Source organism: Hermetia illucens, chromosome 4 (assembly GCF_905115235.1).
Source record: "Hermetia illucens chromosome 4, iHerIll2.2.curated.20191125, whole genome shotgun sequence".
In the NCBI taxonomy this organism is placed as follows: domain Eukaryota; kingdom Metazoa; phylum Arthropoda; class Insecta; order Diptera; family Stratiomyidae; genus Hermetia; species Hermetia illucens.
The window spans coordinates 132,027,943-132,044,821 of NC_051852.1; the positions used below are offsets into that span (position 1 = coordinate 132,027,943).

The 16,879-nt window shown below is 45.2% G+C and overlaps 1 protein-coding gene across 1 annotated transcript; it reads right to left on the minus strand.

Annotated features, from left to right (window-relative positions):
* Positions 1 to 15,726: 15,726 nt before the first annotated feature.
* Positions 15,727 to 16,521, minus strand: LOC119656191. The gene is made up of 2 exons (XM_038062546.1): positions 16,405 to 16,521; positions 15,727 to 16,239 (listed from the first exon to the last, which is right to left on the minus strand). Exons 1-2 carry the CDS (start codon positions 16,462 to 16,464, stop codon positions 15,751 to 15,753), a joined length of 549 nt encoding a protein of 182 aa, XP_037918474.1. The 5' UTR covers positions 16,465 to 16,521; the 3' UTR covers positions 15,727 to 15,750.
* Positions 16,522 to 16,879: the final 358 nt, after the last annotated feature.

A 16,879-nucleotide genomic window follows, 5' to 3' on the forward strand; every position in this document is an offset into this window, starting at 1 on the left:
TCATGCATTGCCTTGATGCCTGGATGAGATGGGCGATGGCTAGAGTCGAGAGCCGCTCGTCTGAAAGCTGGAGGCCTAACAGCTTCTGTGGATATATTGCAGTGAATTCCAGCATCCACGCTTGGAATATCTACTTCCTTCAAGTATAGTGAAAATAAAGAAGCGGGTAGTTGTTTCAGTTCCTCTTTATCTCGTTGTGATCGTACAGTCGCTTCATGGTCGACTGATATTGACATTCCTCGATACGAGAGAACGCATCGGAGACGATGTTTTCCTTCCCGGTTATGATAAGATAACTGACCCCTGAGGAAGGGACGAATTCCCTCAGCTTGATTAATGACTTCTTTTATGCCATATATCAACTGACCACATATGCTGGTGAACTTTTTACATGAGAAATTCCGCACCCGATCCAGACCGGGCCCCTCCAGTTCTTCAAGCTGTTTCAGTAACTTCCACAAAATTTATGTGGCATTTTCTGTGCCTTCGGCGATAATGTACTCATCATACTCAATAATTTTTTTCTTCCGCTACCAAAAATTGCACTGTCTGGTAATTCTGTTGGGATTCGTTGAGTGATCCGCTGGTTCCTCGTGGATTTTACATTCTAAACACACTGACTGTTCTGCTCCTTCCCAGCCTGGCAATTTAGGAACTATAGTCTTAAGCCATTCTGCAGTCTAGTCAAAAGCGTATCCCGATGAACACAAACTTCGCAGTCCAGCCCTTGCACATCTGCCTGTCGACAAGGTCTTCGATATTTTCCTGCTCCTCACGAGTGAGTATCTGCTCAGGAAACGTTTTTGACTGTATAACCAATCGAATGCCCCTGACCGCACTGGAATAGCTAATGGCGGGCTTCCTGATTTCTGCCTTCACCCCTGACCCACCCGAGTTTTTTCCCCTCGTGGGTTCAGGTTTGGGTTTGTTAGGAGCATTCCTCTCACGCAGGCTCATTTTCGCTGCTCCCCGCTTTCTTGGCTCCGATAAGGATGGCTTAGGTCTGTCCTGAGCCTTCTTAAGAGTCTCTTCTGTCCAACCAGGTCTCAGCGAGTTTTCGTTCGAATACGGTTAGTAACCATTGACTGCAAACTATCCTTTGGGCTCGGTTTGCATGCCACGCTGGATTGGGGGAGATTTTTTTCCATTCTCCACTCTATATTCTTAGCATTTTTTGTAAACAGTAGGGTCATCTCGTACTGGGTCTGACTATTACTTCAAACTAACAGCATTGGTAGACGAGAGGCTTGACCACACATTACCCTAGAAGAGAGACGTATCACTCTCAGAGAGAGGTAGGTTGGTCCCAGGGAGCTACATTCCGCGTCAGTTTATCTTGCATTGCACTGCTTGTCCCCTTGCATCATATATTTCTTCCTTTGCCTTCATGTGCAGCCCAAAATCTCGCGTTAATCGGCGACTACTCTGGATGAAGGCAAGTTTGTATGTCTCGGCTCGTTATTCCGATGATGTCTATATCGCAAGTGGTTGAGTATCCTTGGAAAGGATGGTGCCTCTTGCATTTACTTAGGGGTCACAGATCACCTTTCCCAAGGCCAGGGTAAAAGGACGCATGATAGGGCATCCCCCGGTCATACATCGTTGTTGTTGACGGCGTATGGTCTCGAGAGTGATCCCACTGCTTTTATATGGTCTTGCACATTGGTCAGGGTCAGCCTAGTCGGTCTTACCCATTTCGTCGGGATACTGAATTCACTCATAGCCGTGTACAGTTTTACCCCGCTTTGGCTATCATAGGCGGTCGGCGGTGATATTATAATGTCCTTCACTTCACGCGTATTTCCCTCGAAAATTCGGAGCACATGTTCAAATTTTGTAACATCGATCATTGTGTTTGCGAACTCGAGACTACGCTCGACCTTCGTAAACCCCAACGCTGAATCTTGTAGAATAAACGGGGGTATGCACACTTCAACGCGGTGCACTTCTGAGTGTCCATTACCACCATTAGCCATTTTGCATCTTCACTCGGATACACTTAATATCACCGAAATTATCTCCAGTATTCACTGAGGAGGTGGAGGGAGCGTTGGTAAGCTTCGAGATGTGTCGGGGAATTCTGTTGTGCCAACAGATATCGTTAGTCGCCACAAGGACAAGGTAGATAGTCCCCGTGATGAAGAAACTCTTTCGCCTAATTAATAACCTCTTTTAATCCACATACATACATTTTTTTGTGCGTACACGGAGGTGCAAAATCTTAGAAAGACACGTCCGTCGCAGCTCCACCGCCTGAACGCCGGAACTACAGCGGGCGCGTGTGGGATTCACACCCACTAAAAACCACCCCCGGTTTCTCCAGCCCCAGCCCCGCGGGACCACCGTTGAGGTATTACTTCGCGGGGTAGGTTTGCTCTTAGGCACTCGTCCTTCTCCTATTTGCAGCTTTTCTCCTTCTTTGTTCCTTCAGCAATTCCTCCTGCATTTGGATGATTGCGGAGCCAACCACAAGCCACTTCTCCTCAAATTCCCATAACCAAGCTCTCCGGGTCCCGCTTCTGCCCAGTACCTGGTTTAAGCTCCTTCTCTGCATCCAAATCGTGGGCAGTGAAACATCACATGCTCTGCATCCTCCGGTATGCCATCGCATCTGGGACAGTTCGGAGAATCATCCAACCCAAAGCGGTGCAGATACTGCATGTAGCAACCACCGTGTCCCGTGAGGAACTGGGTAATGTGGTAGTTTGTCTCCCCATGTTTTCACTCAAGCCACACCCTAATGTTGGGAATGAGCCTGTGCGTCCACCGACCTTTCGTAGACTCATCCCATCTGTGTTGCTAGAGATCAAGCGACTCTGGCCTTGCCGCATTTCTACGCTGTGCATGCCCCTCCATACGTCTTGCATTGTACAGGACACTCATTTCTTTGGCCAGAATGTCGACCGGGATCATACCTGCCACCACCAATACTGCCTCATCCGATGTGGTTCTAAAAGCACTGCAAAGCCATCCGCCGGTAAACCGAGTTCACCTGCTTCCGTCTCTGAGAGTTTGCAAGCGCCTCTGCACAGGCGGCGAGTAGAGCAGGATGGAGCGCACCACTCCGGCTAGCACCAACCTCCGGCAATGTTTCGGTCCACCAATATTTGGCAACATTTTTGCAAGTGCCGTGGTGGCACTGGCTGCCTTTTGGCAAGCATACTCTAGGTGTTCCCTAAAACTCAATTTGGTGTCAATTATTACCCCCAGGTATTTAATGGCCGGCTTTGATACGACCGTATGTCCACCGACCCCCACTTTCACAGTGTTATTTTTTCTGCGGTTCGTTATTAAGACCGCTTCCGTTTTCGCGTCCACCAAGGTCAACCCGGCCTTTTCTAGCCAGGACTTTACCGCTCTCACTGTTTCCGTTGCGTAAACCTCCACATCTTCAACAACCACAGCTAGGTCATCAGCAAAGCCGACAATCGTAGTCCCCTCTGGGAAGAGCAAGCACCCCATTATACATTATATTCCACAACAGGGGACCAAGTACCGGTCCCTGTGGTACCCCGGCTGTGACAATGTACTCTTGGGGCCCTCATCCGTCCCGTACCAGAGAGTCCTCTCTGAGAGGTAGTTTTCCACTAAATTCGCTAAGTATCCGGGGATACCTATGTCAGCCAACGCCCCTTTAATTCTATTCCAGTTGGCCGAGTTGAATGCGTTTTTCACATCCAACGCCACCACGGCACAGCAGCCGCCAGAAATTAGTGCACCTTTTGCCAGGTTTAGCACATGTTAATTGCGTCCACCGTAGAGTGGGCGCGTCGGAAACCAAACTGGCGTTCCGACAAACCGCTGCTGGCTTCGACGATGGGCAGGAGTCTGTTGTAGATGACTCTCTCCATCATCTTGCCCATTGTATCCAACAGGCAGATAGGACGATACGACGCTGGGTTTCCAGGTGGCTTACCAGGCTTCGGAAGCAACACCAACTTTTGCTTTTTCCACTGGGCAGGGAATATTCCTTCTTTTAGGCACGCCTCGAAGGTGTTGGCGAAAAGGTCGGGCCTAGTCTTCACTGCCAGTTTCAAAGCTCGGTTGGGGATGCCATCCAAACCTAGGGTCTTGTTGTCACCGAACCTACCACATATTTCCCGCAGCTCCTCCACAGTTACAGGCGGTATTATGCCGTCATTTAGCTGGACAAAAATTTACCTTCCCCTATTTTCGTTGTGAGGGAACAGAGTGGTAACAATCTGTTTCAGGAGGCGCGGACAGGTCTCCTGGGGTGATTTCCGCAGCCTTTTCATCACCACTCTGTAAGCCTCGCCCCAAGGGTTTATGTCGGCATGTTCGCACAGCTGTTTGAAGCAGTTCTTTTTGCTCCTCCGAATGGCTTCCTTTAGGCGCCCACGCAATTGCTTGTGTGCCTCCTCTCGACCGTCGCCACCGGGTTTTCCCCTGAGCCTCTGGCAAAGCCTCCTTGCCCGAAAACATGCGGCTCGCAAACTTGCGATTTCGTTGTTCCACCAGTAGTTGGGTTGCCTACTGGGGAGCAATCGCCTACTGGGCATAGTAGCATCGCATGCTTCCGTCACCCATCGAGTGGTCTGGGTGGCCTTTTTTCCAGCCGTGCCATTCAGGGATATGTCGGATTTGAGCACTGCGGAAAACGTGTCCCCCTCGAAAGCTTTCACTGTCCAGCCAAGCATATCACCCGGCATTCTGCGAAAACTCTTTTTCGAACTCGATCCGCCCTTGATCTCTATGTAGATTGCCTTATGGTCGCTGTGAGTATAGTCCTCACTGACATGCCAAGCGGTTCTACTGGTTAAAGTGGCACTCACGTATGTCAGGTCCACTATAGACCCCAGGCCCCTTCCCCGGAAAGTGTACGAAGACCCAACATTCGCCAGTACCACGTCTAGCTCCGCGAATGCTTCGAGGAGAACACGTCCCCTGACATTAGTTATCCGGCTGCCCCATTCAAGAGTCCACGCCTTGAAATCGCCTCCTATTATGATCGGCCAACATCCTCTAGCATCCAAAACAAGAGCGGCAAGCATCCGCTCATACTCGACGAGTGTAGCGCTAGGTGGAGCATAGCAGCTGTAGATGTGGAACATACATACATATATGCCAACCGACAATATATGCTGGTGAACTCACACCAAAAATTCTTCACCCGATCCAGACTAGCGTCCCTCTGGTTCTTTGAGCTGTTTACAAGAGAGGAGATTCTTCGGCAACTTCTGCAAAGTTCATGTGGCATGGTGGGTGCGTTCGTTCCAATATTCTTTAGCTTTTCTTACCTAATTTCGCAGTCTGGCATGGTGTTTAAGATTCGTTGAATAATCTGAAAAACTCCACTAGTTCCTCGTAGATGTTGTTTTGAACACGTCTGGAGTGACTCTCGCCATATTTTGGCAACGGAGTACATACAACAGTTTTTGCTTCAGTGGGTCCAGAAATTCCAACTGTGTCTCACGATGTATGGCATAATTTCGGTAAGCCCTCTGCTCTTAGTTCTTCACCCGTCTGCTGGCATTACCAGTGCTGATTTGAGTCAGTCGAGCAATGTGCTCCCTTAAGGGGATACGCCGACCTTCTAGACAAATTTGGATCTCTTCTGTGACTCAAAATAACGCCTTAGCGAATCTTTTGACCGTTGAACCGGAAAGCCGCAACTGCACCACAATGCACAAATGATGCTTCTTGATTCTTGGGCCAAGATTGCGTCGCGGTACTGGTCTACAACTCGCTGCACAGTTATGTGCGTGTATTGCGAGAAACGCTCCACGAATCCCTGGTGCAACAAGAGACGGGTAGATGTAGCCCATGTTATGTCATAGTAACAGCGGGTGATAACGAGGTTTCAACCCGCAGTCCCCTTCATCCTTTGCCTATACGAGCCTGATGAAGTAGTCGGCACTGATTGTATCGAAGGGGCTACAGCAGGCGTAGCCATGGTCATCATGACCGTGCCTAGACGTTGGAACGCAACATGATTAGCGGTTTTGACGTCGTAAGGCCACCCTAGTTACCAAGTCATACGACTCCCAATGGTTATCCTCAAATTTCTCCTTCTTCTCATTCAATGGATTTGCATTTTATACCTAACTGCCAGGTGTGGTGATGGCTTTCTTAGTGAATAATCTGCAAGACTACAAAGCTCCTGCACTTACCCCCTCAGACGTTGCGCACTGAGGTTACCCACCCTCCTTAACCAACCAATTTTATAATTTAATTTTTATTATTATAACTGACTTCGCTATTAATGCCAGTTTCTTTTCCCAATGTTAATGTTTACTTTAGTAAGAGCTTCCTATTCAGCATGTTTTCTTAAAAGCAAGTGTTACTGAAGAAAAACCTCGTTCGTTAAAGTTCCTAGGTGGATCCTCTTCGCCAGCCGTCACCTGAATACTTGCAAACCCATTAGGTCGATAAAACAGGCGAATAGGAGCAGCTCGACTCAAAAAATTAGTTTCCAGTTTCGAAAAATAAATATTCGGTTGTAGTGGGCATGTGAAAGTAAAGTTTGAAACTTTTTGCACAACCTTGAAGGAAGCTCCCCCGAAAGGACCCATAGCTGCGAAGCGCTGAAAATCACACATCCGATAACTGCCATTGAAAAATACACGGTTGCCCTCATTCGGTGCCCAGGTTAGAACTTCCAGCATAAACCTTGGTCTCTTGACAAGCGTGTATATATCAATGTTAATATGAATCAATGTCGTATTATAGAATATGTCCTGAATAGAGCAGTGCCTCCGGTCGCAGGTGTAAGTAAAGCTGGCAAATTCCACATTATAGCATCTCTGCAAATGCATTTGACTTCAATTAAAATTCGAAAGATAGTTATTAGAAACATTAGTTTGTCCTAAAGGATTTTTATGCAGATAAGCAATTGTCTTGAAGAGCCACCACCCAAGGAACCTCTAAAAGTATTAAACAGAAGAAATAGAAATTGGAAGAAATCTTACCTGTCTAACACCTACAGCCAGCGCAGAAAGGATTATGGAATAAATAAACTTCCTCACCATTCCCAACCGAATGAGTAATACTAAACAACGTAGTCACCATCAAATCTAAATTAATACAAAATCGCATCATGAACCGAGCTTACGGATCTTTCGATATCTATAACAATTATTTTCCCATTTCCCATTTTTTCACAGTTTAAAGCTTATTTGCGAACGTGTTAGGAGAGATTGGTGATGGGAGTGCTTTGCCTTTGGCTTGATCCATATCTCCATGATTGATCAAATGTTGACAATTCATTTCGAACAGCATGGAATGTGTGCCGAAAAAATTCGTGTCAAGAAAGGGAGGGCAGATAGATTTGGTTTGACCATCCCACAAAGTCAAGCTCAATTTTCAAACTATTTGGTTGCCTTCCCCAGATCTGATGACTTTCACACTGGAATTAATTGTTGTATTTATGGTTCCTACCTCAATTTGACTCCTAAAAACCGTTGAAATGTGCCATCATAATTTTTTGTGCATCGGTCAAAAAGTTCCCATTAAGTATGTCCATAGCATAAGAAGGACAGCCCTTTAAGAAGGGCGCAGAACCCCTAAGAAATGATCAGTACTTACGATATTACATGAGTTTGAGGACTGTATTTCTCAGCAGAACGGTGCCACCTGCTGATACCCGTACCAGAGTAGAAAGGGCTCGTCATTCAGTGTCTACTATCATTTAAAAATCTGGGATATTGAAGGAAAACGTAGTCTGATCCTTTCAGAATGCAATCACATCTGGAACACCGTTGACCACCAGATAAGAAATGAATGAATTGGGATGAGGTGACAGTTAATCTCCCTGTGCATTATTTAGGTCCGGACCTTGACACTGCGAATAAGTCTGTAAATTAGACGACCGCGTTCCTAATCGCTCCTATCGCTGTTGCTACATACTTAGCAGTCCTTCTCTCTCTCTTCAACCCAGATCGCGAATGATGATTGAAACTTCGCCTGATACCTAGCATTATTCCTAGATGTTCTGACAGTTGGTTTTGAGGTACTGCCGAGTGAAATTGCACTTCCTCCCAGAAGAACTTTTATGCTCCTTTACTAGTTATTGCATACCTACCAACTTTATTATAGCGACGAAGCCTACGGCGGACGCCAATTTTAAGATACCTGTTATTTGCAGGTGCTACGCCCTGCCATCCGGGATTAAGTATTCCCCCAGGTGGCTCAACCTGCTTTACGCAAGTCCCGAACACTGCCCAAAAACATATATGGATATTTAGTCACTTTACTCATGGAATCTGCAGACAGTGTCCGTAGATATCTCTAGCTTCATCAGGTGATAATTTAGCTTCCAAAGACCAGTGAGTATTCCGACTCTAATCTGGAGGCTCTTCTTGGTGTGGTTTAATTCCTTCTAGCGCTTGGGTTCGTATCCCCCCTGAGCAGCCGGAACTGCTCCATTCCTGGGAAGTTTGCCTAATATACTTTCCACAGCTGCTCTTTTTAATTTTTTATCGTTATAGCCATGGAAGTATTTCCGACCCCACAGAGTAGCTCTGGCCCGTGTAGCGGCGTCACTGCAACTTTCCTGGCCAGCTCATCCATTACCTCATTGCTTTCTAACCCAATGTGTCCTGCAACCCAGATATCCAGCTGGTCGCGTTCAGTTTCTCAAAGCATTTCTATTCCTCTTTCGAATTCACTTGGTCGGACCTAAGTGTTATAATAGCCGCCTGGCTGTCGGTTAGAATAGCAATGTCCTGCCCCTATGGTTCCTTTCGAGAATGATAAAAACACATCTATCTCTGGTGTATATTTCCGCCTGGAATATGCTTATCGATTTATCCATTGGCTCAAAGTAAGTTTTCCCTGGACCATTGTCTGCGGCGCCCGCTCCCCCGCTTCCTCTCCCGTACGCAATTTGTCAGTGTACCAGATAATTAGTTGCTGGTTTAAACCCTAGATCAATTCCACGCTGTTCCAGTTTGTCCTGTTGCTCCAACGTTTTTCAAACTTCCAATTCATTAGTGTTAGTAACTCGGGATGCCGACTAGAACAAATATCAACCTTCCTTCGATCCAGGCAGCTCCATGTTTCCTAGCCCTCACCTAGGCAAACCCAGAAGAAACTGTAGGGATATCGTTAGGTATTATTTATTTATTATTAGCGAACAACAAACGAAGTAAATTCCAGTGACTTATTGTCCTGAAGAGGAGGAGGAAGCGTAAACCTCAACATATGCTTAAAACCTTAATGTGTGCTTAAAACAATGGGAAGATGGAAAGTTTGAGGGACCAAATTGTTGTGTTTTACAACTTGGACAAAGTCTAAGAATTAGAGAATGGAAATAGATTTCGACCTCCGCGAATGACACTTTGAAAATGTCTGCGTTATGAGTATTATAAGACGCAGGACGCCAGCTGATGTCGGTAGAGACGGAGCAATCCATTAGACCTAAGAAAAGTTAAAAGAATGTACATAAGTCCAGGTAGATTTTACGGTGTTGTAGGAATTTGAGTTTCAGAGAGCCGAAGCGGGAAGAGTAGTCCATATGAGAAAGGTTTTTCTTAAACAAGGGGGAACCGACAAATTTGAGTTGTATCTTTTCAAGGGTAAGACAATGAATGTTACGGGAAGGTGACCAGATCATGGAGCAGTGCTCGAGGGTACTTCTCACGATTGGATGGTGTCAAAATCAGAGGAAAATCCCGACAAATTGGCTGCACGATTGGTGACTTCGAGGCACTGGGTGTCGAAGCGAAGTTTATTGTCGAAAGTGACTCCGTGAGTGGAGTTAAGAGTTAGAGAGTAGGAGAAGGAAGTGGGTGAGTATTTAAGCGAGTGGTACATAGGGTGACACTTTTTGACATTCAGCGCGAAAACATTGGTAGTGCACGAGGTATCAAAGTGTTTACAAAACAGCTTAAAGTCGTCCAGAGTAGTTTGTGATTTAGTGTAATTCCCAAATATTTGACCCTGTTTCTCATTTACGGGTGGTCAAGCAATGGTATCCCAAAATGCATCCGTTAGCTGATACAGGGGAGTTTCGATTGACCATCCTGCTAAGTAGGTATGTAGACAAGATATAGGTAAGCACGCTTAGAAATTTAGTGTTAATATAGTGGTCTATGACTTCTTCCACTGGTTTAACTACAAAAAAATTTGTTTGAAAAATCTAGGGTGGAAAGGTTCATGTATATTTTCTTACCACTTGTGTCCCCCTTGATGCCCTTGATATAGAACCCAAGGTTATGCTACCCCTCATCACCCTTAGAAGTGAACCTAACATAATTCCCAGGCTCGCCTGAATCACGTGCTGGAAAAATGCTATCTGCTCCAGATGATTTCAATGATTTAAAAGTTCCCACTGTTCATCTTACACTAGGTTCCGAACATACCACTATTGCTAATTTTCAATTCACCTTTTTGCCCCTTCTGTCTGCAGTTTAATGCAGAGTGCTATTGCTTTTCGCCGTGGGCTAGGATCCTCCTCTTTTTCGGTAAATATCAAATTCTCCTTCTTTAGACAGACAGAAGTTATTACCCTACCTTTGGCTCTAGCTTCGTACAAACTGGATAATCAGTGGTTTGTGCAATCGCTTCACAGAGTTCCCTGAAGCTATTTTGAATTACTTTCCTGATCGCGTTACTATACGTCGTCAGTAAGTTTGTATGCCTCCGCTAGTGTCCGGTTTGTTGCGTCCGGTTGAAGGATTTACGGACCCGTCTTCCCATTCTGGCTAAGTTCCTGTTCCACCAGGTTACATCCCTTAATGAAGTGATTATCTTACCTGGACAGTTGACCTCATATGCGTCAATCATGACTTTTTTCAAGTTTTCCATTATTGCTTCAAGTACCAGTTCGCTTCTAATATTATGCCTACCTGTAGATGATCCATGTTCTCACTCAAGTGTCTTGTGTAGGAGATCCAACTTGTTTTCCTGATATTCCATATTACTCTATTTACTTCCAAGTTGCTCTCAATGTCGAATATGTTAAATCTGTGGTCCGACATAGAGGGCTCATCCGACACCCTCTAATTCTTGACCAGCCTGTTCATCAAAAAGTTCCCTAGAGTTAAATCTAGTAATTTTTCCTTGGTGTTGGTCATGAATATTGGCGTGTTCCCAATATTATATATTTCTATTTTATTGCTAAGGATAACCTCATCGATAGGTGGAAGTTTTATCTCATTACGAGGAGAAGTGGTAGCACCTTCCTCTCGCAGAACAACCGTCTAACGGATAAATCCGGTTGGATGTAGGTGTCATCTCTGGAAGGTGATCCGCTACCACGACAGGCTGGCGAGTTCTTCCAATGTCGGAGTATCATCCTCCTCCCCGATATGGCACTTTCTAGGCCTTACTTTTCTCCTCCTCATTTGGGAGTATGTCCACTACCCAGCTCCATCCTGCCTTTCAGCCTTAATTGCCTCCTTCTAAAGGCTCTTCATGAACGCGTGTGGGAATCGTTATTCTGGACAATTAGTTGGTGCAGGGGGTCCTCCGTCTCAATCACTTTGACTCTGGAAAGGTAGATTGTCACCAGGTGTGCACCTCGTGTTTCATCCACCGCATACACAGTCCCGCCCCTTCCAGCCTGGTAATTTAGGGACTATAGTATTAAGTCATTGTGCCGTGCCGTCCGCCGCGCAGTCTTCGAGTTAAAGACCTTCTCAAAGCCCAATGCCCTGAATGCGAACTCCATATAGCCAGTTAAATACCACCGACCTAGAATATTCCTTCTAGATCTTTTCTTTCCCCTGATCTACTTTGGTTTTGGATTTGGGTTTCCTGGGAGCATTCGCCGGTTATGGTTCGTAAGTTTCGTTGCTGGAGGCTTACGTCTATCCCGATCCTACTTGAAAAGCTCTGTTACTTCCTTCAGATAGCGAAAATTCCATTTGGTACCTGTGTATTTGAGTCTTTTTTCTGTGCTGATTTTTGATGTATACGATCATGGAGTTCATTGCGTCTAAATTTTCCTGCGATGTCAGCATTGTCCTCACCATCGTGCTTCACCTAAAGTTTCCTCTAGGTTTCTCAGCTTATCCATGAATCTCGGATAGTGGGAGAATATACGTTCTGAGTGTTCAACTGTGTACAATTGGGTGAATTGTAAAATGCAAACATATAGAGGTATTGGGTGACATTATATTTAACCACCCCATGCTGTCTTCACAGCCCTCCTTCATGGAAAGAATCAGCCTGTGTATCCTTGGGCCCTTTCCTGAGTGGTCCCAACGCTCCTGCCATCTATTTACAAATCTCAAAATTTTCGTTTCAATATCTGCACCAAGTTCTGCTGCATGAGCTCAAGCCCACTGTTCCTCCCAACAAGAATGAGGAGATCATCCGTATAAGCAATGCATTCGCCTACCGAACTAAGCTCATGCATCACTTCATCCCTCATTAAGTTCAATATAAATGGGTGTGCGATGAATCGCCTCTCAACACTAGAGATTAGGTGGGATGGTCATTCTATTGCAGCTATGTGATGAGAGTCCTGGACCTCGACATGCCCTACTCGATCTGATAACACTGCAGAGAAAGAATTTCTTCCTCACTTTCAGTGCGACTGCTAGGGGATACCGAAGGATCAGATCTCAGAAATAGGTCACTCAGCAAGGCACTAATAATATTACGCTATGTGAAAATAATAACACCGAAATGTCGTGGCTCCGACTCCCTTCGCATATCTAAGAAACCATTCTCAAGGGTTATCGCTATGCTCACTGACAAAACGTCTTCAATCTTCTTCCTTCCACTGTTGCCTTGGTCGATACGAACGACCGTATGTCGGCAGACAAGCTCCTAACGCAGCCATTGACTGCCAAGGGTTCCTGCAAGATCATGACGCTAATACTGTGCATTAGCATATGCTGGCTGATATAGCGCATTACGACAGTTGTTCTAGCGTAGCTCAGTTGTGGCAGTCTGAATGACGTGGCACTCAATAGCTGACACTAGTTTCACCTCTGCAGCATATATTGAATACAGCTTTGGTGGTAGCATATCATCATCATCAACGGCGCAACAACCGGTATCCAGTGTAGGCCGAGGTCCACCAATTCGATATCCCTAAAAGCTTCCTGGCGTCCTGACCTACGCCATCGCTCTATCTTAGGCAGGGTCTGCCTTGTCTTCTCTTTCTACCATAGAAATTGCCTTTATAGACTTTCCGGGCTGGCTTATCCCCATCCATACGGATTAAGTGACCCGCCCACCGTAACCTATTCAACCGGATTTTGTCCACGACCTGACGGTCATGGTATCGCTAATAGATTTCGTCGTTATGTAGGCTACGGAATCGTCCATCCTCATGTATGGGGCCAAAAATTCTTCGGAGGATTCTTCTCTCGAATGCGGCCAAGAGTTCGCAATTTTTCTTTTTAAGAACCCAAGTCTCCGGGGAATACATGAGGACTGGCAAGATCATTGTCTTGTACAGTAAAAGCTTTGACGCTATGGTGAGACTTATCGAGCGGAACAGTTTCTGTAAGCTGAAATAGGCTCTGTTGGCTGACAACAACCGTGCGCAGATTTCATCATCGTACCTGTTATCGGTTATGATTTTCGACCCTAGATAGGAGAAATTATCAACTGTCTCAAAGTTGTATTCTTCTATCCTTATTCTTCCCGTTTGACCAGTGCGGTTTGATATTGTTGGTTGGTTGGTTTTCGGTGCTGATATTGCCACCATATACTTTGTCTTGCTTTCACTGATGTGCAGCCCAAGATCTTGCGCAAATCACGGCCTCCTCGATCTGGATGAAGGCAGTTAGTACGTCTCGGGTCGTTCTTCCCATGATGTCGATATCGTCAGGATAGGCCAATAGTTGGGTGGACTTCAAGAGGATCGTACCTCTTGCATTTACCTCAGCATTACGGATCACTTTCTCCAGGGCCAGGTTAAAGAGGACACATGATAGGGCATCCCCTTGTCGTAGACCGTTGTCGATGTCGAATGGTTTTGAGAGTGATCCTGCTGCTTTGATCTGGCCTCGCACATTGGTCAGGATCAACCTATTCAATCTTATCAATTTCGTCGGGGTACCGAATTCTCTCATGGCCGTGTACAGTTTTACCCTGGCTATGCTATCGTAGGCGGCTTTAAAGTCGATGAAAAGATGGTGCAACTGGTGTCCATATTCCAACAGTTTTTCCATCGCTTGTCGCACACAGAAAATCTGATCTGTTGCTGATTTACGTGGAGTGAAGCCTCTTTGATATGAGCCAATGATGTTCTGAGCGTATCCGCTATCCGGGCTAGCAAGACAGCGGAGTAGACAGCGGAGTATACCTTATAGATGGTACTCAGCAAAGTGATACCTCTATAATTGTTGCACTGTGTGATATCCCCCTGTTTATGTATGAGACAGATAATGCCTCGTTGCCAATAGACAGACATTGATTCGCTGTCCCATACCTTGAGCATCAGTTGATCAACCACTTGGTGTAATTGGTCGCCTCCATATTTAACCAATTCGGCTGTAATTCCATCGCCTCCTGGCGACTTATGATTTTTTTGCCGATGAATTGCACGGACTGTTTCTCCTAAACTTGGTGGTGGGAATATTTGTCCGTCGTCTTCAGTTGGCGGGACCTACAAATCGCCGATGTTCTGGTTGTTCAGTAGCACATCAAAATACTCAACACATCGCTCCAATATGCCCATTTTGTCGGAAATCAAATTTCCCTCTTTGTCTCGGCAGGATGAGCATCGATGTATATAAGGCTTCGTCCTGCTCACTTTTTAGTAAAACTTTCGGGCCTGGTGCGGTTGCTCCCTGTACTTTTAGAGGTCCCAGATTTGTTGGTTCTCCCAGGCTTCCTTTTTCCGTCTGTGAAGTTGCTTCTTCGCTCGCCGGCGTTCGCGATAAGTGCTCGCGTTTTTTGAGAATGCAACATTACTCGGTATGCGGCATTTTTCCGTTCCGTAGCTAGCTCACATTTATCGTCAAACCAGCTGTTCCGACTCCTTTTGCGGCTGAGGCCAAGTATGTTTGTGGCCGTATTTATGATAATGTTCTTCAGGTGATTGTGAAGATCATTTGTTGATGCTTCATCTTCAGGACCTCTGTTGACTGCGGTTATTGCGGCATCCATTTCCCTCTTATAGAAGTCGCGGAGGGCAGTATTGTGGATGGCTTCAGTGCTAACTCTCACCTGATTGTTAGAGGGGATTCTGGGTGGTGTTGTTATTCTAGCTCGGAGCACCATGCCAACGAGATAGTGATCCGAGTCTATATTGCCCCCCCTATACGTTCTGACATTCATCAAGGCTGAGAGGTGGCGGCGTTCGATCAGCACATGGTCAATTTGGTTGAAAGTGGTCCCGTCTTTCCACCACCTTCTTTCTGTTCCGAAGAAATCTGGTTCTATCCCAAAACCGATTGTTCAATTCTGAAAAAAAGTGGTCTTCAACCCAGACGATAACTCGCAATCCCAATTATAAAAATCTCATCATCAGCACGGATCCTAGCTTTTAGTTCCCAACTCTCTTCCACATGCATCTCGTGCTATTATCGCAGTCCCTTCAAATGAGAAGAATCCACTACAATGGGTAGTGTACGACTGTTTAACGTAGCGTAAAGTAACGCGTAAGATTTTCAATTAACAAAGTGTCAGTGTCTTACCTGAAAGTCTCAACCATCTGAATACCGATAACTAATCTAAGGAAAGAAGCCTCGATATTGAGAGAAAAATTATTTCATTTTAAGATATATTTTTCTTTATTAAGATTAAGGTTAAAATGTTATTATTATGATAACGAGGACAATTATCTTTCTCTATGTTCGCCCCCAGCAAGCAGCAGTTTCGAATTCAGCAGTTTTTTTTGAAAGCTAGGGTGATGGAACCGAATCCTCTTTTTGTGAAGTTCCCAGGTGAATTCAGTTCGCCAACCGACACCTGAATAACTAAGACCCTGTTAGGCTGATAAAACAGTCGGATGGGAGCAACTCGACTCAAGAAATCAGCTTTTATTGTCGCATAATACATGTTTGGTGGCACTGGACACGTCAAAGTCAAATTTGAAAATGTGTGCACCGCCTTGAAGGCAGCTGCCCCGAAAGGACCCATACCTTCGAAGCGGCGAAAATCACACATCCGATAACTGCCATTGAAAAATACACGGATGCCCTCATTCGGTGCCCAGGTGAAAATTTCGAGGATAAACCTCGGGATTTTGACAATTTTGTATAAGCCAATGTTCAACTCAATCAATGTCGCATTAAAGACAGTCTCCTCAACAGTACCATACGCCCGTTCGAACCAAACGCTACCGCTGCTAATTTCCACAGTGTAGCACCTCTGTAAATGTATTTGACTTCAATTAATATTCGAAGAATATTTATTTAACACATTAATTTCTTGTAAAGAATTTTTATGCATATAAGCGATTGTCATGAAGAGCCACCACCCAAGGAACCTCCAAAAGTATTAAACAGAAGAAATAGAAATTGGAAGAAGTCTTACCTGTCTACCAACTACAACCAACGCAGAAAGGATTATGGAATAAATAAACTTCGTCACCATTTCCAAATGTATAAACAACACTAAACAACCAGACAGCCCAAGTCAATCTAAATTAATACAAAATTGCAACATGAATCGAGCTTACGAAACTTTCCATATCAGCAATAATTATTTTCCCATTTCCCATTTTTTCACAGTTTAAAGCTTATATACGGGCATGTCAGCAGAGATTGATGATGCAAACGCTTTCATATTAAACTGGCTGTATCTCCACAATTGAAGAAATGATGACATTTAATTTCGAACAGCATTGATTTTGGGTCGAAAAAATTCGTAACAACAAAGGAAATGCAAATTGATAGATAGATCCCCCCCCAGGTGATTTTTACACAGAAATGGCTCCAAAAACAAATGAAATGCGGAGTCTTCACGTTTTGTCCATCGGCCAAAAAGATCCCATTAAGTATGTCCGTAT

Bases quoted from the DNA above. Each gene is read 5' to 3' on its own strand.
- LOC119656191 (XM_038062546.1), bottom strand. From the start codon at position 16,464: ATGGTGACGAAGTTTATTTATTCCATAATCCTTTCTGCGTTGGTTGTA. The intron at 16,240-16,404 runs GTAAGACTTCTT...ATACATTTACAG, and splicing joins TGGTTGTAGTTGGTAGACAG to AGGTGCTACACTGTGGAAAT.